The sequence below is a fragment of the Ictalurus furcatus genome, chromosome 20 (assembly GCF_023375685.1).
Source record: "Ictalurus furcatus strain D&B chromosome 20, Billie_1.0, whole genome shotgun sequence".
Lineage (NCBI taxonomy): Eukaryota > Metazoa > Chordata > Actinopteri > Siluriformes > Ictaluridae > Ictalurus > Ictalurus furcatus.
The window spans coordinates 11,798,672-11,824,941 of NC_071274.1; the positions used below are offsets into that span (position 1 = coordinate 11,798,672).

At 40.1% G+C, this 26,270-nt stretch overlaps 1 protein-coding gene across 1 annotated transcript in view; it reads right to left on the reverse strand.

Moving 5' to 3' along the window:
• Positions 1-9,613: 9,613 nt before the first annotated feature.
• The window catches only part of alg3 (ALG3 alpha-1,3- mannosyltransferase), a 33,885-nt gene continuing 17,228 nt past the window's right edge, over positions 9,614-26,270 (reverse strand). The window contains exons 9-10 of the mRNA XM_053651265.1: positions 25,950-26,094; positions 9,614-21,881 (exon numbers count right to left, since the gene is read on the reverse strand). Coding sequence (XP_053507240.1) covers positions 21,710-21,881; positions 25,950-26,094 — 317 coding nt within the window. The 3' untranslated portion in view covers positions 9,614-21,709. The remainder of the gene's footprint in view (positions 21,882-25,949; positions 26,095-26,270) is intronic.

Sequence of the window (26,270 nt, forward strand, 5' to 3'; positions counted from 1 at the left end):
TTTCCCCTTTTTCATGCTTTATCCATGTCATGTATTGATACCTGTTTCCTGCATTCTTTGCATGTGCTTGTACATGTTTTTATGTGAATATATTTTAAGTGTTACCACTACTGTTTTACCTAATTTCCATCCTTTCTCTCTGATCTCCATCCAGCTAATCAATGCCCTGCTGCAGCTGGACTTTCTCTCTCTCGGCTGCTCAATCTCACAGGCCTGGGTGGCCTGGGTGAATATATACGTCATCAGCGGGCTTATTTGGCCATCGATGTTACAGCTCTGCTGGAACGTCTCTGCTCCTCACCTGCACCTACCGGGCCTCCCTATTATCCCGCCTATCATATCATTCCATCGGTGACCTATGTTCATGCTTCCAATCAAACTGAAGCTCAATTTCTTCCCATAACTTCTGTGGAGGGCCCATTTATTGTTTCCTCTGATGATGACAGTAGCTTTGCTACAAACACATCATATGACCTCTCACCTACAAATTATTCTCCTACAAGACCTATGCCCTCCCCAGAATATGTGTATGATAATGATTCTCAATAAACTACATACTCTGTTACCCTTGTGTTTTCCTGTGTCTTAAATTTATTCCCACACCAGCTACTCAAAGACTGGCCACTATTATACAGATGCAATAGTAAAATCTTTGATATGGAAAAGCTGTGTGCATGTACCTGAAATGATCCAGATTTAATTTTGAATGACATTATTAATCTTAATTTATTTTCACTATCATAGCTTGCTAAGTATTATATCCACAGTTATGTTGACCTACATGTTAGTTACAAATAGAAACTTGGTCAATAGTTACATAGAGAGATATGTAAGGTTTGTAAAGTGTTTTAGCTGTCATTTAAGCAGATTCTCAAGCCACTATGTGCTGTTACTGTACCACTTATTATATTTAAATATATGTTTCATCAGCATAACAGTGGAAGCTAATGCAATGTTTATGAATAATTTTAACCAGAAGTAGCATATAGAGAAAAAAGCAGTGGGCCTAAAACAGAACCTTGTGGAACACCAACATAACTGTGGATATAATACTTAGCAAGCTATGATAGTGAAAATAAATTAAGATTAATAATGGCATTCAAAATTAAACCTGGATTATTTCAGGTACATGCATGCAGCTTTTCCATATCAAAGTTTTTACTATTGCATCTGTTAAAATAACTGTTTCTGTTAAGATTTTTGGCTCCGTTAAGGCTCCACCCGAGGTGGTCTGATCAGTCCTGTGAGGATGTGCGCTGATAGAGAAGCATTCTCATTGGCCACAGCCTGTAGGTATTAGGGCCAATCACAAACGTCAACATTGCACAACCACATGCAGAATATCCCTGCTACGCCTACGTGCGGAACTCACATTTATGTTGGGAACTCGCTGTTGTAGGCTTTCAAGATGCGATGAACAACTTCTACGCTCGGTTTGAGGTACAGAATAACGTGGCAGCGAGGAAGACCACCCCTCCTCCCAACGACCAGGTGCTATGTCTAACCACGGCTGACGTGAAGAAAACTCTACGCAGAGTCAACCCACGGAAGGCTGCTGGACCAGATAACATTCCTGGAAGAGTGCTCAGAGGATGTGCAGATCAGCTAGCAGATGATTTCACTGACATCTTCAACATCTCCCTGAGCAGCATCATCGTTCCAACGTGCTTCAAGGCTACCACCATCGTCCCCGTACCAAAGAAGTCTCCAGTATCCTGCCTCAATGACTACCGTCCCGTTGCACTCACATCCATCTTCATGAAGTGCTTCGAGAGGCTCGTCATGAGTCACATCAAGACCCTGCTGCCCCACTCACTAGACCCGCTGCAGTTCGTGTATCGCACCAACCGCTCAACAGATGATGCCATCGCCACCACCCTACATCTGGCCCTCACCCACCTGGACAAAAAGAACACCTACGTTCGAATGCTGTTCATAGACTTCAGTTCAGCATTCAACACAATCATTCCTCAGCACTTGATTGGAAAGCTGAACCTACTGGGCCTGAACACCTCCATCTGCAACTGGATCCTGGACTTCTTGACTGGGAGACCTCAATCAATCCAGATCGGGAACAACATCTCCAGCACCACCACGCTTAGCACTGGTGCCCTCCAGGGCTATGTGCTCAGTCCACTGCTGTTCACTCTGCTGACTCATGACTGTGCAGCAATGCACAGCTCCAATCACATCATCAAGTTCGTCGATGACATGACCATGGTGGGTCTCATCAGCAAGAACGACGAGTCAGCATACAGAGAGGAGGTGCAGCAGCTAACGGACTGGTGCAGAGCCAACAATCTGTCTCTGAATGTGGACAAAACAAAAGAGATGGTTGTTGACTTCAGGAGAGCACGGAGCAATCACTCTCCACTGAACATCAATGGTTCCTCTGTGGAGATTGTGAAGAGCATCAAATTCCTTGGTGTTCACCTGACGGAGAACCTCACCTGGTCCCTCAACACCAGCTCCATAGCCAAGAAAGCCCAGCAACATCTCTACGTTCTGCGAAGGCTGAAGAAAACCCATCTCCCACCTCCCATCCTTACCACATTCTACAGAGGAACTATTGAGAGCATCTTGAGCAGCTGTATCACTGTCTGGTTCAGAAATTGCACCTCATCGGATCGCAAGACCCTGCAGCGGATAGTGAAGACAGCTGAAAAGATCATCGGGGTCTCTCTCCCCCATCACAGACATTTACACCAGACGCTGCATCCGCAAAGCCACCAGTATTGTGGATGACCCCACACACCCCTCATACACACTCTTCACCCTCCTGCCATCTGGAAAAAGGTACTGAAGCATTCGGACCCTCACAACCAGACTGTGAAACAGCCATCAGACTCCTCAATACTCAAAGACTGGACTGATATACGCATGCACACACACACACACACACACACACTCTGAACTGAACACCATCTAACTCCCATTGAAATATTTGCACATTCCTGCATTGACACTGCATTTTTTGATGCTACTGTATTATACAAATATAGTATGTAATTTATTGTCACTATATACACTTTACCTGGCTGCTACCACAATAACTGCTATGTTCATATTTGGTATAAGCTAATTTGCTGAATACTCAGTCATAGCATGTTATGTTTACATTTATACCATTTTTATATTATATTGTTACTCCTTGGCACCTATCTTTTGCACAACCTGTTATATCAGATACTTCCACACTAAAACTGTGTACTGTTCAGTGTTACACTATCACTTACTGTACCTATTGTCCTGTTTTAGTAGTACTGTACTGTGTTGTTAGCACACGTTTGCATGTGCACTTTATGTAGAATGTTTGTGGATCTTATTAGTTCTGTGTCTCATGTGGTTAGTGTGCTGTTTTATGTAGCACCATGGTTCTAGAGGAACGTTGTTTCGTTTCATTGTGTACTGTACCAACTGTATATGGCTGAAATGACAATAAAACCACTTGAACTTGAACGGACGGATGGAGTGCTGTGAAGTGAAGAAGTATTTGCCCAATCCTGATTTTTTTTGTGTGTATCTCATACTAAATTGTTTCAGAAATTAAAACAAAATCTAACATAAAACAAAGGCAACCTGAGTAAACACAAAGTAGTTTTTAAATTAGTTATTTATTGAATAACAATAGTTACCCAATACAAACTGGCCTTGTGTGAAAATGTATTTGCCCCCATAGTTACTAATTCCACAAATCTATGAAACTGCATTCATAATGGGGTTTAGCTGGACTAGACACAACCAGGCCTGATTACTGCAAACCCTGTTTAACCAAATCACCAATTAAATAGAACTTTCTCAATAGCATGAAGTTGGTTAAAAGGTCTAACCCAGTAAAATTAAGTAACATTAAGTAATATTAAGAACATTAAGGCCAAAACATGCCTTGATGATCCTCAAACCTTTTGGGAGAATGTTCTGTGGACTGATGAGTCAAAAGTGGAACTATTTGGAAGACAGGTGTCCTATTACATCTGTCCTAAACCAAACACAGAATTCCACAAAAAGAAAATCATACCTATGGTCAAGCATGGTGGTGTGAGGATGCTTTGCTGCTTCAGGGCTTGGGCCCCTTGCAATAATTGTGGAAAGCATGAATTCTCTACCAGAAAATCCTAAAAGAGAATGTCTGGTCTTTAGTCCGTAAGTTGAAACTCAAGCGCAACTGGATTATGCAGCAAGAAAATGATCCAAAAAAATTAACCATCACATGCGGGAGTGGTGTAGGGAGAAAGTCAGTTGGCCCCTCTCTTCTCTAGCTCCGCGTCGGCCTCCCTGCTTTCCAGTTGATGCGGCCTTTGAGCATCCACCCAGCCTCTGAGCCTCCTCCAGCCCCACTCCATCCAGAGAGGAGCCCATGCATTTGGGCCATGCCCAACTTACCCCTGCAAAATGTGGCCAGAGACTGAGGGTGGACAAATGCATTTATTTATTTATTTATTTATTTTTTATCAATAAATATTTATAATATTAAATAAGACACTTAAAATTTATGCAAGATAAAAACTGTAAAATCTGTTCAGATGGTACTTTTTTAAAAATATCTATTAAACAAGTCTCTGAATTAAAGCGTTGTCTGATTGATAGTTCCAAAGGTTTTACAGTTCAGTAAAATGTGCTTGATGGTCATAGGAGTTTGACAAGGTGTATATATACTGGAGGATCTTCACCAGTCAGTAAAAACGCATGTCAGATGAATGTGTCAATTGTCATCACTTGGGCCATTTCCTTGCTGTCTGCCCACTTCAGCCAGAAGAGGAGGCTCATCAGTAGATTGGTGCTACTGGTGAGCCAGACCACCTCTCCTTCAGAGCCTGCTCTCTGCCTACAGGTCCAGGCCACCCTTTGTCTCAATCAGCTCCCCTCCCCTTGCTAGCTCTGGTGCCAATGACAACTTCCTAAACACAAAACTAGGATCGAAGGCTGACATCCCGATGGACCACTGGAAATCCCTGTCAATGTGAATGCCCTGGATGTGAGGCCCCTGCTCTCATCACTCACCACACTGCCCTATTGCTCCTGGTCCTGTCTGATAACCATGGGGAACACATTCAACTGAACCTGTTTTCCTCTCCATCCTCTCCGCTAGTGCTATGTCATTTGTGGTTGATCAGGCACAAACCCCACATTGACTTGCCGGCAGGGAAGATTATCAAATGGAGTCCCTTCTGCCATTCCACCTGCCCACAGTCGGCCCTTCCCCCTGCAGAGGGCATGGGGGCACCATCTGTTTTGGAACCCCTGACCTGTTGGCTGTTACCCCTGAGTATCACAATCTGGGTGATGTCTTGAATGGGCTCTCTTCTTACCACCACACCGCCCAGGGGCTCCCCTGCATTCCAGTAAGCTATTAATCTTTCCTGCCCGGAGAGGGAAGCTATGGAAAAATACATAAATTACTCCCTCACCACTGGCATAATCCAGCTCTCCTCTTCTACCCTGTGTGCCGGGTTCTTCTTTGTTTCCCAAAAAGATAACACTCTCTGCCCTTGTATCGATTACCGTGGCCTGAACAGCAGAACAATCAAGAATAAGTACCCACCACTACTTAATTCCGCTTTTGAAATGTTTCAAAATGCAACCATCCTCACCAAGTTGGATCTCAGGAACACTTACCACTTGGTCCACATAAGAGCAGGTGATGAGTGGAAAACAGCCTTGGTCAATTCAAATACCTGGGCATGCCATTTGGCCTCACCAATGCTCCTGCAGTGGTTCAAGCCCTGGTGAATAATGTACTCCAAGATTTCCTAAAACCGTTTCATGTTTGTTTACCTCAACAACATCCTTGTCTTCTCCTGAACCCACACGGAACATGTTAACCACGTTCACCAAGTCCTGAAGCAGCTACTGGAGATCCAGCTGTTTGTAAAGGAGGAGAAGGATGAGTTCCATGTACCCTCTGTCAGCTTTTTGGGGTACATCATTGAGAGTGGGCAAATCAGGACCGACCCTGAAAAGATCAGGGCTATGGCGGAGTAGCCTGAAGTGACCAACTTAAAGCAACTACAACGCTTCACCAATTTTTACCACCATGTCATCTGAGACTACAGCTGGGTGGTGGCCCCTCTCACCAGAAACACCTCCTCCATCCCTTTCATCTTGACACCTGAAGCCACCCACACTTTCACCAGGGTCAAGGAACTATTCACCTCAGCCCCTGTCCTAATCCAGCCAGACTTGTCTCAGCAGTTCATTGTGGAGGTGGACGCCTCAGACTCAGGGGTGGGGGCAGTGATGTCCCAGGGTTCGGCTCCAGACCAAAAGCTTCATCCATGTGCTATCTTCTCTTGCTACCTATCCCCAGCAGAGCAGATCTATCATGGGAACTGACAGCTGCTGGCAGTTAAATTGGCCCTAGAGGAATGAAGGCACTGGCTCGAGGGGGCTGAACAGCCATTCATCATGTGTACAGACCACAAGAAACTAGCCTACATCCAGACCACCAGGTGGCTGAATTCTCGCCAGGCATGTCGGACCCTATTCTTCGGCCGATTCAGCTTTTCCATTACGTACTACCCCAGTTCTAAGAATGCCAAGCCCAATGCCCTATCCCAGCAATTTGCCCCAAAGGAAGCCTCCACAAGCCCTGATACCATCCTCCCTCCTTCCTGTGTAGTGGGGACAGTTACATGGCAGATTAAGGTGGTCGTCAAGAAGGCTCAATGCACCCAACCCAACCCAGGTAATGGTCTCCCTGGCTGTCACCCACAACTCCCTGACCAGCTCTGCTACTGGTATGACCCATTTTGAATGCTCCCTGGGTTGTCTCCCTCCACTGTTTTCTATCCAGGAGAATGGCATTGTGGTCCTGACAATTCAGGCCCACATCTGTCGATGTCACAAGATCTGGAGAAAGGTCCATGCTGTCCTGCTCCCCTCAGCCAACGGCAACCATTGCCTCACTGACTGTCATCGGACACCCACACCGAATTATCAACCTGGTCAGAAGGTGTGATTATCCTCCAGAGACGTCCCACTCAGAAACAATTGCAAGAAACGTTCTCCTCTCTACCTGAGTCCTTTCATCATAGAAAGTATCAACCCCTCAGTTGTCAGACTCGAGTTACTAAGATCAGTGAAAATCCACCTTTCCTGCGTTTGAGCAACGTCCATACTCCATGTCACCTCCCCCTCCTCTGGCGTGCCAACAATGTATCTGACTTTTGCGCTGTGGACCCAAGTTCGAGCCCTGACCTCAACCAATGCACCTAGCCACGCTTCTCTCCCCACACCATTCCAGTCTTCAATAAAATCCAATAGCCTTCAGTTCTTATGCTTCTGGGTCTTTTTTATTCCGGTGGTTATCACAGAAATTTGTAAGATTGTCTACAAATAGATTTAAGCTTTATATTTGGGTTATTGTAATCTTATAATATGAAAAGACAAAATGGATTTGACTATACTTAATGTATTTTCACTTGATCTCACTTTTTGCAGTGTAATGACATTGTCTGAAACAGCATTAAGTCTAGAGGGTATCCTAGTATCACATGAGTTTTAGACATATATGTGTTCAAGGTAATATCATTAACCAGGGTTTACAGATTTTAGTAAGATTTCCAGTGCAACTGCATATCAAAAATTACACAAAAGACCTGGAACTAGCCCAGAAAATGTGAGCAAAAAAATTTTGAAAAAACTTTTCAAACGTATTTCACACATATTTCTGATGTACATACATGATAGCCTCCATAATCCACCTTTCTCTATCCCAGTCTTTGCAGTATATCTTACAATAGAAATGTTTCTGTACATCAAAGAGAGACTGTCTGCACTTACACTTTGCCTTCATTATTTGCTGTAAAATAAGATCTTGGAGGCTGTGTATTTGTGTAATCAGACAAAGTATTTTAAACTAGCCCAATCTGGCAACACTGTCATTAAGGGTCTGCCCGTTGCTCCTTACTCAAGCGTAAATCCCTATCCCAATGGACCTTTTCATTTGACATGTTTCAGTTCCAATTTTTGACCACTAGGTGCTGTGGATGATAAAGGGGCAGCGAGTGCTCTGCCCCACAATTTAGAGTGTGAGCAAATCACAATCAGAACTAAATCAACGGAACTACTATATATGTGTCAGTAGTGATCGTTGGTCACTTAAAACAGGTAATTAGTTTTTTATGGACTTTAAATTATATGGGACTGTGAATGGGGACTTTATGAACATCAATATTTGTTGAACGGTAACAAATACAATATGCTGGGAGACAATAGGGGTGAACCGTCACTGTTTTTATTACAAAAAAATTCCTCTGCTTGTTTTGAGATACACACTGATCCCCGGTTTTGTAGTGGGTAGCACTGCCAGTTCACAGCTCCAGAGTCCCTGGTTTGATCCTGAGCTTGGATAACTGTCTGTGCAGTGTTTTGCATGTTCCCTCTGTGTTTGCATGGGTTTCATCCAGGTTCTCCAGTTTCCTCCCACTGTCCAAAAAACATGCAGGTAGGCAGATTGACTATGCTAAATTGCCCCTAAATGTGAATCAGTAATTTTTTTTGTGTGTGTGTGTGTGTGTGCGTGCGTGCGTGTGTGTGTGTGTGTGTTGCTCTGCAATGAACCGTAAGCCATCTGTGGTGAATTCTTCTGGCTTGCACCCAGTGTTAACTGAAAATGAATAAGTGACTGAGTATCATTGCAGTCTGTGGTCATGTTAACACTGCTGTTTGTGTTATATTTGTGGTGAAGATTTAAGATAACACTGTGTGCCTTTAATATGTATGTATGTTTTGTTAGTGTTATGTATTCCAACACTGGTTTGTATTGTGTAAGGTGTGCCTTTTGGGAGTAGACACACAACTGGTACCGGGAGACAGAGGGCATACTCTGTTGGTCGACATCCATCCATCAGAGACAGTGAGGACATAGACAATACACACAACTCTACAGGTAATAATGCACACATGTCTACAAAACATTTGCAGCACTAAATGTTGTTTTCCATTATTTTGCCTTTGCACACCTGTAATGTTGGATTTCTGATACAACTCACTCCAATATTATTATTTTTTTCCCCAGACAGAGAAAACACCCCAGCTTCTCCACACAGTCTGGCATCTTTGGGCAACAGTGAGTAGAGAAACATAAATACAGAAAAATGAGTGAGTGAATGTTTGATGGAGAAAAACAGGTAAAGAAAGAGCAAGAATAAGAGAACTGGTGATAACTAGGAAGTAGCAGCAAGAGAGTGCAAAGCATAGTGGAGGAAAATTAAAACCCTTATAAGTAGTAACTAAGACTGGCAGGTCTGGGTTTAGTCCTGTGAAAACAGCTTTGAAATGCCAAAAAAAAGTCATAGAAATCAATTTCATTAACATCTATATTAAATGATACAGTGTAACCCATTGTGTCTGTTTTTGTCAGACGTGGGTCCTGGCAGTCCATCTGCTGCCTCATCCCGTTCTCAACGTTCAGTCGAAAGCAGGACCATGGAGAGTTTCTTCAGCTTTGGGTCAGAAACGTTTTTTTTTCCCTCAAACCTATGATATACTCTAACCTTGTAACTAGTTCATGCTTTCACAACCTAAAGAGTGGAACATTGCCAATTACATTCCTCATTGACCACTTAAGATGCTTTGTTAAAGTGAGGCAGACCTATACATTTATGGCATTTGGCAGACACCCTTATACAAAGTGACTTAAAATGATCTAATTTATACAATTGAGCCAGGCTCCATCAATGGCAGCTTAGCAGTTCTGGGTTTGATCTCACAACCTTAAGTCCACTGCCTTAACCACTGAGTTACTGTTTCCCTTCCCGGGCCTGCTGTTAATCCTCAGCTGGTGCACTCTTAAAACCGATGTGTTCAAAATAACACATCATGTGTTCATTTTTAACACACCTGTGTGTCTAATTAAGGGCAACACATTTTGTGTTGCTTTCAACACAATCAGTGTGTTAGTATATTTAACAAATGCAGACAAAAAAAACCACAAAACACAGATTTGTTGTTTATATTTTTTTTCCCTACAATTATCCTAAAATGCAATTTGTTTGTGTGCTAAAATTCTACTAAAATGCTCACTTAAAAAAAAAATAAAAAAAATTATTAAAATCAGTTAATTTGACAGATGTAAGATTGGGAGTTGATGCATCTTCTTACAAATCCCCCTGTCATCTGGCACGATAAGAGTCCCACTCCCTTCTATTTGAAAAGCTGTAAAAGAGCAAAAAGAATGTTGGTTAGTTGTTGGCTCCAAAATATGGACAAATGACTTTGGGCTTCAACTGAGAAATTGCGTTATATAATTACCCAAATTGTGTAATTTTGGAAATGTAACCGCCACTCTCCCAATGAACAAAATGGTGCTATAAAATCTAGCTAACCTTTTATTTATTTACACCTCACCGCCAATATTTTGCACAATCTAATTAAGTCAACCAACATTACAGAGATAGTGGAAAGCACTAAAACCTAAACCCCATCCTCTCTTTTTGTCACTTGAACCTTGTGAAGGACTTCTGGCCTGAACATTACTGAGTAATGCTAAGTAGAATTGCTAAGTTCCGTTAGCCACTGACTGACTGTATCTGTTAACCAGCATTAACATTCTCTGCATACATGAAGAAACACGGCCCTAACCCATCCTCCTAATGATAATTACTACAGCTTGCCTTGTCCAAAACACTTGCTAAATGTAGTTAACATTATCCCACTTCTGTATTACATCATGTTGAACAGCTGTAATGCTAGGTTATTATTAACTTTCAAAAAGGTAATGGGAATGTCTAACATTACCGCAAGCTGCTAAAGAAATGTTATCAACTCAGGTGAGCATCACTCATTCCTACTGTGATTGGTGACAGCATCTAGCTAGCTAACCCTAACTCTGAGCCTCAGATAAGATGCAGACCCAGAGAATTATACAACCTCAGTCCATATTTCACAGCCAAAATAAACACGACACTAGTAGCATAACACCAACACTGATGAAGCAGTACATGATATTCACTTTTGAAGCCATCGCGATAGGTAAAGTTAATTATCACTTGCAGAGTTACTGTTTTCCAATAAATAAATTTTCAAGAGCTCCCTGCCTAGATATCACAAACTCAGCCAGGCATTTTCAGCAGCATTAATGCTAAATAGTGATGAATGCTAACTTACTGGTGGTCATTTGGTTTCCTCGTCTTAGGAGTTCGACTCCACTGTCACAATCAAAAGCTCAAAACCACAACATGTTAAAATACTATTAACACAAAAAAATGTGTAGGATATTAACACATAATTTCTGAGAGTGTGGGAGATGATTCCCTAAACTCTAGAATAGTGTTCTGTAGAACATTAGGGGCTCTCAACAATCTTCAATTAAAATAGTCCATGAACTTTACTATACTGTATATGAGTTGTATATAAAATAGGTTGGTTTTTTTTTTTTACACATAGTTGTGCAGTTATGACAAAGCATACTGTTTGAAACTTTTCTCCCACGTGCTAGAAGGGGCTTATTTCAAACCAAAATAGAAACATCCTGAGGCTAACCAGCAAATTATGTTTGCAGCATCATGAAAACGAAGCTCTAGGAATACTACTGTGTATTGTAATCCAGATTAAAAACATGCTTGGTTAACCTGGTCTGTTAACAGATATATTTGTTTAAAAATAAAGTACTTTTCACCAATATCTATAGATTATACTTAATTAATAATTTAATGATGTTTCATTAATATGTTTTATTTTTTTAAAAATTGCAAGAGTATCTGGTGAAAATGTATTAAATGTGTTGAGGAGAATGAAAGTCTAGAATTCTGTTTGATGCAATGTATGTGTTGGCAGATTTAATCTTGGCAGACTGAGGCCTAGCCACAGCTCAGGAAGGCAAACTCCTCTTAAACCTCAGTGCCTGTCTGCTGTATCTGAAACACAGACAAACTCCCAGTCTCCTGATTACCTCCCACTGGTGAGAATCATACATATCCTCCAATTCACACTCCATCCAATCATAGTTATGGTCCCAGTATGCAATTATTCTCATTAGTCTCAAATGGCAGATAAATGGCAAGTATAAATTAAAATTGTATCATTAATCTTCTTCATTTAAAAGTTTATGTAGACAAACATCCATCCATGTATTTCAAGATTTGCATTTAAGGCTAACCAGCAAAGTTAGTAATTAGAAGGAATCTGACCATACAAATTGATAGAAGTTTGTTCAGTTAAATTTGTTTAAAGGGCACATGCATTTCTACTAAGAAATTCTATTTAGAGGAATTTGTGCTAATTGCCACACCCATAGTACAAATTCCTGTCTTTGTGACACCTGTTCTTTAGTTGCGTTTGCAGCTTGCTTCGGGTGCCTTCCTGCTGTCTGAATCATTCTCTGAGTGCATTCACATCCCCCTGGATCGTCTAAAGCGAGCATCTCCCTACCTGATCCACCGCAGCAGCTTAAGCCCCCCTTACTACTACATCTCTTCCCCCTCCACTGGCCCCATTGCCTCCTACAGGCCAGATGACCAGAGAACCACACGCCCACCTCATGCTAGCTCAGGCCTGCGATTTGCCAATGATTCCCTCACTGTGCTTCCAGAACCCTTCAGCTCAGAAGAGGGCTCTGTAGAACTTGTGGGGGGAGTCCCACATTCTGATAGTGGGCGTGGCTCTGAAACAGACATGTGTGAGGAGGTAGAACCACAGGGGGAACAGCTGGCACAGCTGGATGTGGAGAGTTCCAGCTGGGCAACATCTGTGGCTTTGGCATGGCTTGAGCACCATTGTGCAGGCTTTTTTGTGGAGTGGGAGCTTGTGGCAGCCAAGGCAGACTTCTGGCTCAAATGTCAGTCACTTCCAGAGGGTGTAGACCTGCCAGGGCTGAGAGCAGCCGCTAGACAGCTGTTCCTTCTGCTGCGCCATTGGGATGAAAATCTACAGCTTAACATGCTCTGCTACAATCCAAATTACATGTGACGGAACCAGTTCAGTCCAATTTAGCATATTCTGGGATGAGGATCTCCAGCTCAGCAAGAACCAAGTATGTAGTAGAATGTCCAATTTGACATGGTCTGCTACAAATGAACAGAACTGGAACATGTAATAAAATTACCACATGGGTCTATAATTCCTTTGATAACAGGCCATTAAAGAACTCAAAACAACCTTGACATCCCACATCATGTGGCTGCCATCCTGGGAAAAAGACTGTAAACACAATACTATACCTTTATTTGCAGTCCATCATTACATACTAAAATATTTTGTCTTGTGAAACATTTAGAATATACAGTATGTATAAAGCATCTGCCATTTTATGACAATGAATTTAATGGATAAATTATATTAGTGTAATAACATAAGTTTATTTAGTCTGAGAGCTTAAACTACTTTGCTGATATAGGCTGCATTTGTCTGAATTTTGAATATTTGCACTTCAGCTAACTTCTGCCAAAATCACAGACTACAATACACTTAATCTGTGCCTTCAGAAATCACATCACCTAAAATTACTGCAGGGATTTAAACTTCAGTTTTCTTTCTGTTACTTTTTCTTACTGAAACTTGATAAAAATGAAAATGAAAAATTGCTCAATTGTATGTCTGTAGGTTTTAGCTGCCACTTTTATTTATTGCATGTTCAGTCCTAGTTTTCCAAAAAAAAAAAAAAAAAAACCTTTTAAAATGCTCAATTAATAGTTGCGATGGGTTGACATGCTTTAGACTTTTTGATGAAGCTGTACTGAGATATGCAAGAGAATGAGTGAATCAATCAGAAAATCTTGGAATAAAATTTATTATGAAAAACAATATTGTGTTATGCCATTGTGTTGCTTCCAGTTCACAATACTATGCCTGGTGGTTTATAGCCCTGACACATTTAGCAGATACACCAGATCAACTGTGTGAGCAACTGCCTTATGTATTTAAGAGATCATACAAAAACATTAACTAACTAAGCATGACAAAATCAGGAACAGACAGAAAGACAAAAAAATGATGCTAAAAAGACCAAAAAAAAAAAAAAAAGCCACTGGAAATGCAGTTTTTGTGCCCTGTACTATATTCCTGAATTAGTTATTTAGCCAAAGCTTAGTCACATTTGGAGCAAATGTTGTTAAGAGTAAAGATAAGTACTTGCCTATGAGACAAAAAGTAACCATTTAAAATATGTCTATAATCAGATTTTTTAAAGCTTTCATTTGATAAAACTTGAATATAAATCTAGTGTACACTACCATTTTTAACACCTAATTTTTATGTAAAAGGGTGTTGGGGGGTTCAAAGATTTGACGGTTTTTACTACAGTTTTTACTAGCTTTTAACTACAGTTGTGACCTTAAAAAATGTTTTCATTTATGTAGGATCAGGAAGCCTATCACGCTAAGGGATGGGCAATCTTATCCGGAAAGGGCCGGTGTGGGTGCAGGTTTTCATTCCAACCAAGCACAAACCACACCTGAGACTATTGAAAGCCAAGATCAACTGATTAAACAGGTGGAATCAGGTGTGCCTCCTGCTTGGTTGGAATGAAAACCTGCACCCACACTGGCCCTTTCCGGATAAGATTGCCTACCCCTGAAATGCTGCAGGGGTAGTCAGACCAGTTTCTTAGAATTAAATACATCTGTTTCACTTCCCAGAATATCCATCAGGTTGCGCATAGACTCAAGTGCTCCCACCAGTGCCAAACTGAATCTCACGTAAGGAGTGCTCCCTCTCTTACGTGGCTGTAATTATCATAAATATCATCATGTTTTTATTGGAAGCCTAAAATATTGTTGTTTATTTCTGCTAATTCCACGGTTTATTTTACAAACATTTTCTACATTAGTCCAAAGAAAAGTTTATTTAATGAAGATAAAGTTAAATCATTTTTAAAGTAAACTACCAGTCAAACGTTTTTAAATACTTGTTCATTCTTTATCATCAAATAATAGCTAAACAAAGCTATGAAATAACTTATTCAGAAAAGCCTGCACCCAAACGAAATTTGATGCAATATTTCACTGTCCATTACATGTAAACTGTCCCTCTACATGATGTTGGTATCATTGTAAAGATGAAATACAAGTGGTCTGATTATGCTAGTTCAGCCAAAAAAAAAAAAAAACCCCAAAACATTTCCATGGTGATGATGAACTGCATTCTCAAGTTGAGCTATGTAACAATGACACATACTGGATGGATCTTGTTTGTACCAGACTGTAGCTAGTGGTTTAAGCAATGGCCATTTACCACCTGAACAAAAGTATATTTTGGTCAAATAAAGCCACGTTAACATGGGCAGATCTTTTTGGGGGCTGAGATGGAAAAACAGGCAGGGCTGAAGCCCCGTGAAAAGGGTCTAGCTACACCTACAAGACTGTTTCTTAAGACCATGTCCTTAATCTGGGAATGAACTACAATCCCATGAAAGCATTTCAAATTATGTAGTCAAATAAAATCTATGCAGAAATATAAAACTAGCAATTTAGTTGTTGTTGGTTATAAATATAGAAACAATATAGTGCATGTTTACTGCAAAATATTAAGGTATGTACAAATATTTAAGTAGTTTGAGAGTGTAGGGACACCAACTCAGTTACATCATTCTCAGTGCTTCAAGGGAGTGAGCGTTCGCTGCAGAGCTCTGCACAGTGAAATTAAATACTATACAGAAATATAATAAAATAATGCTTTGTAAGATTATTTTACAATAACAGAAATCACTGCCTATTCCAAATGCAGTTTGACTTTTTTCCATCTTCAGAACACTGAACGAATATTGTTAGCACTTATGATAAATTGCTTATAATGTTCCTCGTTTGTATGTCCTTTTTTTTAATCGCATGCTGGGGGAAAATGTTACTATATTCTTGCATTTCATAATGGGTCTTATTGAGCAACTGAAAATTTCTTACTGACCTATTTTCACTGACCCACCAGTTTAGAACTGTGACCAAGAAAAAATAGTTTTTGATAAGTTAGTGAAAGTATCACTAACTTTTTAAAAACTTTTTTTGAAAAGGAATGCAGTTCATTTCATTGGGCAATCCAGAGAGTAAAATGCATATGGTCACTAAGCTTGAATAGCTTATGAGTAGCTTTGGATTTGCACGCAAATTTAATGGTCAATTAATGGGTTCACTTGCCGAAATTTCTTCATTCAACATGTATTGTGAGGCACCAGTTCAAAGATCTACATCAGCAGTTTCTCCTTTGTCTACACCCCATTACTCTTCAGTAATGTCCACATTCTGTCTGAGACTGCCAGAAACCCCAAACACTTTTTCAAATTCACATCACATTTGCTGGTCTCTCCTCCCAGGTGTGATTGTACCCGATATGTTTAAATGTGTCCCTGAAGAAAGACAAAATACTACACCTAGATTCAGCAGAGCCAGACCGGAGACCAAGGCCAGAACACTTTGCTGTGCTTTTGTTTAAGAATGTAATCCCACATAGCAATTAAAACATTTAATTAAACAATTGTTTAATGTATTTTAGTAAGCATTATTAATTATTTAATCCTACATGGCTTTTATGATTTAAAGCAGCCCAATCTACTGTGGTTGGCGAAAAGTTTATTTTTGTCTTTACTTTGATGTCACACAGGTGCAAGTGGGGTGTGGAATCCTTTGTCCCCGAGAGGTGATGTGTTAAATCCCCTTTGCCAGATTTTTTGTCGAAACACAAAGAATTTCATTGTTGCTGAACCTAATCCTAAAGTATGATTTAGCTAACTAAATCCTCCACATCCATTTCTTGCTTTGATTAAGCTGCTGGCTCAGCTTTCTATCGTTGTGATAATCATGTAGTTTTTCTACCATTAATATATGTTATTCTCAAAATGATACTTTGTTTTCATAATGCAATGACGTTATTCTCAATATATTATGAGAACAATCTCATAATGCTACAACTTTATTTTTTTAAACGTGCTCTTGTAGCCGGACCACCTGCTCAGAGCGGGGCTCAAACCAGCTTTAAATCGAGTAATGCAAGATTTCATCAGTTTTCTATTTCCTTTGAAATCGCCTGTAGAATTCCTGAATCAGGGAATCCAAAAATTGAAGTACATCGTTCCTCTGTAGTACTAAAGTCTGGGGTTGGTAGTCCTCATTTGCTGATGTGGAGCAGTACTTAAACTTTTCTGTTACATTTCAACATCTTGCTAGCCCTGGAATCATTTTAGGCATGTTAATCCCTCCTGTCTCCACATGAATGGTAGCATCAGGATTTATATTTTTTTAAATTGCTATTCAGATCTCAGTTTATTAATTCTGCTAATGACACCATTTACAACAGTGTATGCTGCTGCCAAGTCTAGGTCTTTCTGGACCTAGTTATCTCCAAGCAAAGGATAAATTCTTCTGTCGCTTCTGGAGCTCATGGGTATGCTGGCATGGATTAATGGCTTGTTGTCTTTGTACAAATGCTGCATGCAGTTTCATGGAATTGGCAATGAAGGTGTAAAGTTTTTCAAATACTGTTTAAAAAAAAAAAAAGACAGTGTATGCTTGACTTTGCACTTTTCACTAATACAAAGTTCAAGCAAGTAGCATGGCAATGAACATATAATGCTTTTTCATTTTGCTTTTGTATTCTGGACTGTAGTCCTTTGTAAGGCCCGCTCATGTTGGCTGCTCCACCATAACCTTGGCCACGGATGTCCTCAACTTTTAGTTGGCTTTCCTTCAGAAAGTTCATTACTAGGGTTTCAAGCTCTTCTCCTGTTTTTGAAAAAAACATCACAGTGCTGATTGAAGCATTCCTTTATGGTCAGGTCATGTACATCATGCACCACAAAGCACACCTGTGCAATACAATGGTGCTTGAAAGTAGAATTTTCTATGTTTCTGCATAAATATGATCTAAATCATTATCAGATTTCCACACAAGTCCTAAAAGTAGACAAAGAGAACCCAATTAAACAAAGGACACAAAAATACTATACTTGGTCATTTACTTATTGAGAAAAATGACCTATGATCTGTGAGTGGCAGAAGTATGTGAACCATATTAAGGCATATTGCTTTCAGCAGCTGAAGTGACCCACTGTGCAGCAATAACTGCAACTAAACATTTCCGGTAAGTATCGATCAGTCCTGCACATTGGCTTGGTGGAATTTTAGCCCATACAGGGCTAAAGAACATCAACAACTCTGGGATGTTGGTGGGTTTCCTTACATGAACTACTTGACTCAGGTCCTTCCACAACATTTCTCTTTGATTAAGGTCAGGACTTTAACTTGGCCATTCCAAAATATTAACTTTATTCTTCCTTATCCATTCTTTGGTAGAACGACCTTCTCAACTTTCTCTTGAGATTCAGATCACAGACAGATGTCCTGACATTTTCCTTTAGAATTTGATGGTATAATTCAGAATTCATTGTTCCATCAATGATGGCAAGCCATCCTGGCCCAGATGCAGCAAAACAGGCCCAATCCATGATACTACCACCACCATGTTTCACAAATGGGATAAGGTTCTTATGCTGGAATGCAGCATTTTCCTTTCTTCAAACATAACGCTTCTCATTTAAACCAAAAATTCTATTTTGTTCTCATCTGTCCACAAAACATTTTTCCAATAGCTTTCTGGCTTGTCCATGTTATTGTTAGCAAACTTCAAAAGGGCAGCAATGTTCTTTTTGGAGAGCAGTGACTTTCAACCTTGCAATCCTGCCATGCACACCATTGTTTTTCAGTGTTCTCCTGATGGTGGACTCATGAACATTAACATTAGCCAATGTGAGAGAGGCCTTTAGTTGCTTAGAAGTTACCCTGGGTTCTGTTATGACCTTTATGTAGATGGACTATTACACAACTTGCTCTTGGAGTGATCATTGTTGGTTGACCACTCCTGGGGAGGGAAACAATGGTCTTGAATTTCCTCCATTTGTACACAATCTGTCTGACTGTGGAGTGGTGGAGTCCAAACTATTAGAGATGGTTTTGTAACATTTTCCAGCCTGACGCGCATCACTCTTTTTCTGAGGTACACAGAAATCTCCTTTGTTCAGCCATGATACACTTCCACAAACGTGTGTTGTGAAGATGAGACTTTAATAGATCCCTGTTCTTTAAATTAAATAGGGTGCTCACTCACACCAAATTGTCATGCCATTGACTGAAAACACCCGACTCTAAATTCACCTTCAAATTAACTGCTAATCCTAGTTTCACATACTTTTGCCACTCAATATTTAATATTGGATATTTTTACTTAATAAATAAATGACCAAGTATAATGTTTTACAGCATTTGTTTAATTGGTTTCTATTTGTTTACTTTTAGGATGATGTTGTTTTAGGTCATATTTATGCAGATATCTAGAAAATCCTACACAAACTTTCAAGCACCAGTGTATGTGATACATCAGTAGTCTCAAGTAAAATAGAGAATATTGATGCTTCCCTCACTTCCAGGAATGGACTTCCATGAATGCTGATATTTCGTACAACTATTCAGCATTATTAGAAAACCAGGAGCAAAAGCAAAATGGCACCAGCAATACAAAAACAAACTTCCAAATTATTACTTCTGCTGATCAACTTCTGTTGTCTCCAGTGAGCAGATACAGAGAGTGAGTGGGAAATGGAAACCATGGAGAAGAACATTAGCGGAGTAATTACAGAATGCTTTTATTGGGGATGGTAAATACTCTCCGCTGCACTCAGTTCTGTTCATACAGCCTACAGAACTGTTCTGCCTACCAGAGGAGCACCTTAGCCTATGACGGCAAATGGGCAGTGGCTCAGGCCACATAGCCACTCCCCCTGTGCACATCCCTGAATAAACTGGAAACTCAGTGTGTCAAATTAAATATTGAAATGGAAAAAAATATATATTTTTAATTCGCCAACTATGAAGTGGCAATATACTGCAAGTCAAAAAGTCAAAAGATTTACTATTCCACAATGTAAACAGAAATTTACATTGGTGTTCCTGTTGTAAAACGTCAGCCCATTTCTTTTCAGTCTGGAACATGGCCCTCTGATTCTGTCTTTAGGAAAATGTTAATGTCAAGGTTGCTACTTTGTTGTTGTGTGACTATATTTCAATTATAAACTGCATGCTGATCTATGGAGGAGTTAGCACAAAAAGGTCCAAAAGGTCTTCTCCACTTTACACCTATTCATTAGACATTCCATTAAACATTTTTCCAAGCCCACTAAACTCTCCAACTGATCAAGAAGAAACACCAAATATAGTTAAACAGGCTATGAATCAAACCCACCAAACTCCCCGAGATTACCTTCCTGCACAGTTCAACAGCTCTGATGCAAATCAAACAAACCTGATCCAGCTAACTAATGTCTTCTGAAGATAGTATGTATGTTTCACACAAAAGTTTACAAATATTTGGAGTCAGTAGAAAGTGTTTGTGGTATTTCAATTAACTATGGTTTTGTTGCATTAATATTGTCACATTTGGTGTAAAACTATATGTTAACATAAGGGAGTGCAAAGATTACAGTCTCCAAAAAAACATTGTACTAAACCAGAGGTTCTCAACCTTTTGTAGCTAAAGCCCCCCCCACCCTCCAAGCCTCCCCTATATATAGATAGATTTTTTTTTTTTGCTTTTGTGTTTTTTTACTTTTTTAATTACTTTTATGATTTTTAAAAATAACTTTTATAAAACTATATAACAGACAGGTATGGAACATGAATTATAAAAAATGTTTCTGAACACTAACTACTTTGAACAACAGTTGTAATAATGTGTACTATTTTACATCGTCTTGCATTCTAAAAACATTCGCATATGAATTATGTAAATTGGGACGAAGCGTGCGTCTCATTAGCCATGCCATTGTTAAATCAATCAGTGGGATACCTGCGCTTGCTTCTTTTTACATTCACGTCTGTCAGCTGCCGTGCGATCAATGGAATGTGCTGCTCCGGCTCTCAGCCACTCACTGAACAGTGCAGACGCAGAGAGAGGTGAGATTGCAGCGGGAAAGCAAAACCTCGCGCTTGCAGGACAGTACTGGAGACTTTTGGAAAGTTGCCGATTTGTCGATATATGCTTTTTTTTTTTTTTTTGCAAAAAAGTCGCTAAAGAAGTCTGAAAAGTTGCCATGTTGGCAACACTGGTCTGCAATGACAGTTAGATAAAAGGCAGGCTAAGCGCTGCCTCTCCCCAGAAAAAGAAAATGCAGAGGGAGAGGGAACGTGGGGTTTTTCATTTATGCACATTCTATTTGAAACGCAATAAAATACACCGAGTACCCAAATGATGCCATGTCTGTTTTTCTTTCTTGAAAACAATTTGTGCCCCCTTTCCTATCTCTCCTGGCACGCCCCCCTGGTTGAGAACCACTGTAATAAACAATATGTCAAAATGGTATTCCAGACAATAGCCAGATGAAATCCCAACTACTGATTAGTTGAATCAGGTGCCATAAATTTGGCCGAAAATCAAACTTTTCAGGATCTCTAGACCACTGCTATAGATGAGACCTTCGTTCCAACGTTTCAATGTCCCAATATCAATAAGCAACACCGTGTGTTTTCAAGTCGCATGTAATGGTCTACATGTAAAAAGTCACATTACATGCTGATCCATGTGACTTCCACATTGTCCATCTCAAAAAAATTCTTTAAGCAGCTTGAAAATCAGAGCTATTTCCTCCCGCTGTTTCCTGCACACTAACATCTGAACCAAGGTCATCCCTTAGAGATCACAGGCTAATTTAACAACAATGCTAACATTGTCCCTCCTTTATCCAGAAGAGAGGTGTGTGTATGGAGCAAGAACACAGTTGCGGGTGAAGCACCACTCATTGGCGTTTGACCTTATGGGACTCTGAGCCCATATCTGGAGGAGAAGGGGTCGGGTTGAACCACAGACATAGCAAGATGATGAGATGGCAGACGTGCAGGGACAAGGAGCTGTAGGTGGTGGAAGGATACGTGTTCCACGCCAGCTCTATCAGACCTAGTATCAACACCCTGAGAGACAGAGAGAAGGAGAGGAGATATACATCAGTAAAAAAGCAGAGTGACGTAGTGACAGGATGACATCATGAGAAATTTAATGAATAAGACAAAAGTGTAAGATGGAGAAAGCAAATGAGAGAGAGAAAACCAGAAAGAAAAACAGGGGACAACAAGAAGAGTGCAAGAACAGATGAGAAGACAGAAAGGCTTTTCACACTGTGCTTAACCCCGGGTTATTGCCGTTCTAAATCCCGCTTTTAACCCATAGTAGAGGAACATTTCACACCTGTAATTTAGAAGCAGGGTTAGCACCGCTTTTTACCCAGAGTTATGAAACCCTGCTCTGAAACAGCATTAGCACTGCTTTTGTGGTGTTAACCACGCATTGCGGTGCCAAACGAGTACAGTGTGAAAATGCGGTGTTGGAATGTTAGGAAACTGAACAGCGCATGCCTCATATCAGGTGCTTTGAAACCCCACATGTTGTGAAAACAGTAGTTGCAGTGTTTGATGGAACAACAAAAAAAAATGTCAACTGTGATTGAAATCGCATCAATTGGAATGAATAGGTGACAGTTTAATTTTTACAGTTATGGTCAGAAAAGTCATTATAACAATTCCCTTTTTGGTTCGGAGGGAAATAAGGAAACCAGGCAGGCTTGATAACTCAAAAGGGACTCTATTTACTTAACCATTTTTAATTTTGCTTTTCAACTATATTATTTTACTGCGCACGTATATTTTATATTATACAGGTGCATCTCAAAAAATCTTAATATCGTGGAAAAGTTCTTTTTTTTTCTGTAATTTAATTCAAAAAGTGGAACTTTCATATATTCTACATTAATTACACACAGTAAAATATTTCAAGCCTTTTTTTTGTTTTAATCTTGATTATGGATTACAGCTCATGGAAATAAAAAAAAATCTAGTATCTCAAAATATTAGAATAAAGAATTTATAATAGAGAAATGTCGACCTGAGAAGAGCTCTAACCAGCTAATTAAGTCAAAACACCTGCAAAGGTTTCCTGAGCCTTTAATCTCTCAGTCTGGTTCAGTACACACAACCACAATCATGGGAAAGATGAAAGTAAATTTTGCATTTCATTTGGAAATCAATGTGCCAGAGACTGGAGAAAGAATCCACATTGCTTGAAGTCCAGTGTGAAGTTTCCACAGTCAGTGATGATTTGGGGTGCCATGTCATCGGCTGGTGTTGGTCCACTGTGTTTTCTCAAGTCGAGAGTCAATGCAGCATCTACCAGGAGATTTTAGAGCACTTCATGCATCCATCTGCTGACAAACTTTATGGAGATACTGATTTCCTTTTCCAGCAGGACTTGACACCTGCCCACAGTGCCAAAACTACTAGTAACTGGTTTGCTGACCATGGTATTACTGTGCTTGATTGGCCAGCCAACTTGCCTGACCTGAACCCCATAGAGAATCTATGAGACACCAGACCCAACAATACAGACGAGCTGAAGGCCACTATCAAAGCAACCTGGGCGTCCATGACACCTCAGCAGTGCTACAAGCTGATTGCCTCCATGCCACGCCACATTGATGCAGTAATTTGTGCAAATGGAGCCCTGACCAAGTATTAAGTGCATAAATTAACATTTTTAAATTAACTGTATTATAAATTCTTTATTCTAATATTTTGAGATACTGGATTTTTGATTTCCAAGAGCTGGAAGGTGTAATCATCAAGATTACAAAAAAAGAAACAAAAACAAAAAAAAAGGCTTGAAATATTTCATTTATGTGTAATGAATCTAGAACATATGAAAGTTCCACTTTTTGAATAAAATTATAGAAAAGAATGAACTTTTCCACAACATTCCACTTTTTTTTTTTTTTTCAGATGCACCTGTATATACAGTGCCCTCCACTAATATTGACACCCTTGGTAAATATGAGCAAAGAAGGCTGTGAAAAATTGTCATCGTTTAACCTTTTGATCTTTTGTTTAAAAAAATTCTCTCATGGATATCAAACAACTGCAAACAAAACACCGGTTTATCCAAAAAACAAAATATATCTCTTAAATATAGGGTGGGCAGCAATTATTGGCAACCCTATGAATTAATATGAGAAAAATATATCTGAAGTATATTCCCACTGATATTTTACATTTTTAGTATACCTGGGTGACTACAAAAAGGAAATTGTTCAACCATGTCTTCCTGTTTCACAGGGTTATAAATATAGGTAAGACAAACGCCACATTCCCTTAGTCATTAAGAAGAATGGGTAAGACCAAGGAATATAGCCATGACGTGCGGCAAAATGTTGTTGAGCTTCACAAAACAGGAAGTGGCTAGAAGAAAATAGCACAAGCACTGAAAATGCCCATTTCCACCATCAGGGCAATAATTAAAGTTCCAGTCGAATGTTATGAATCAACCTGGAATTGGAAGTTTGTCTATATTGTCTCAATGCACTGTGAAGTGGATGGTCCGAGTGGCCAAAAAATCTTCAAGGATCACAGCTGGAGAATTGCAGAAGTTAGTTGTGTCTTGGGGTCAGAAAGTCTCCAAAACTACAATCTGAAGTCACCTACATCACCACAAGTTGTTTGGAAAAGCCTCTACTCTCATCCAAAAACGAACTCAAGCGTCTTCAGTTTGCCAGACACTACTGGAACTTCAAATGGGATCAGGTTCTATGGTCAGATGAAACCAAAATAGAGCTTTTTGGCAGTAAACACCTGAGGTGGTTTTGGTGCATACAGAGAGGTAGCCATATGGAAAAGTACCTCATGCCCACGTTTAAATATGGTAGTGGCTCTTCAATGTTTTGGGGCTATTTTTCAGCCAGAGGACCTGGACATTTTGTTAGGATACAGGGCATCATGGACTCAATCAAATATCAACAGATATTAAATGAAAACTTCTGCTAGAACGTTTAAAATGGGCCATGGTTGAATCTTCCAGCAGGACAACAATCCAAAACATAAATCAAAATCAACACAAAAATGGTTTACTGACCACGAAATCAAGGTCCTGCCATGGCCATCCCAGTCCCCTGACTTGAAACCCATACTTGTGGGGTAAACTGAAAAGGAGAGTCCACCAGCATGGACCTTGAAATTTGAAGGATCTGGAGAGATTCTGTATGGAGGATTGGTCTCAGATCCTTTTCCATGTATTCTCCAACTTCATCAGGCATTATAGGACTCAGATCTTGGCAAAGGGAGATAGCACAAAGTAGTGACTAAAAGGGTGCCAATAACTGTTGTACACCTATATTTAACAAATATATATTTTTTGGATAAACCTGTCTTGTGTTTGCAATTGTTTTATATCCATGGGAGCAAAGTATTTTTGTGAATTTTTTTTAAGGGTTCCACTATTAGTGGAGGGCAGTGGTGGCTTAGCAGTTAAGGCTCTGGGTTACTGATCAGAAGTTCAGGGGTTCAAGCCCTGGTGCTGCCAAGCTGCCACTGTAGGGCACTTGAGCAACCCTCTCTGCTCCAGGGGCGCTGTATCATGGCTGACCCTGCACTCTGACCCCAACTTCCTGGCATGCTGGGGTATGCAAAGAAAAGAATTTCACTGTGCTGTAATGTATAGGTGATCAGTAAAAAACTCATTATCATATACACACATGCGCTCAGATATCTCTCTTTCTCTGGCTTGTCATGGGGCACTGGAAGCACACACAAGCAAACTCGGGCTAATACGTCACAGTTGAGAATCATCATGTTACCTGCCGGTTCTACCCATCTCCACTCCATCGATAACTGATGCTCGACCACACCCCCACCACTATAGTCATTTATCCAATCATGGTTGTTATAAATATGCAAATAAGAAAGTTAACCCAGGGTGGTTTAGGAATGTACAGTGTGAAACATTGTTAATCTTGGGTAAAGTATGAGCAGTGTGAAACAATATAAAGCAGGATTCCATTTATACAGGGTTTAGAATGACCCAGGGATAACTATTTCAAGTGTGAAAAGCCCTAGACTCAAGGTAGTAACTTTTACAATTAAAACAAGTGAAACTTTGTAAAGAGAAAATGTAGCACACATGATCACTTCAGGTGTATGGGTGTATGCATGTGTTCTCACCTGAGCAGGTGAGCCAGTTTCTTCACTCCACCGCTCCACAGCAAGTAGGGCAGAGTGTGAAAATACCAAACATAGAACTGGTAGTGCAGCGAGCGGCAAAAGCACATGCCAATGAAGTTGGAAGAGTACAAGATGAGAACGATCTGTGAGAGTCGGTTAGGGAGCACTGAACTATTGATCAGCAAACACATTAACGAAATATAACTCTATAAAAAGGAAAGCAAACAACAAAAGGAAAAAGGGAACGAAAGACAATGGACACTTGTTTGGTCCTCATAATAAGAGATAGCAGCTGAGCTCTCCAGATTTAAACATGATTGT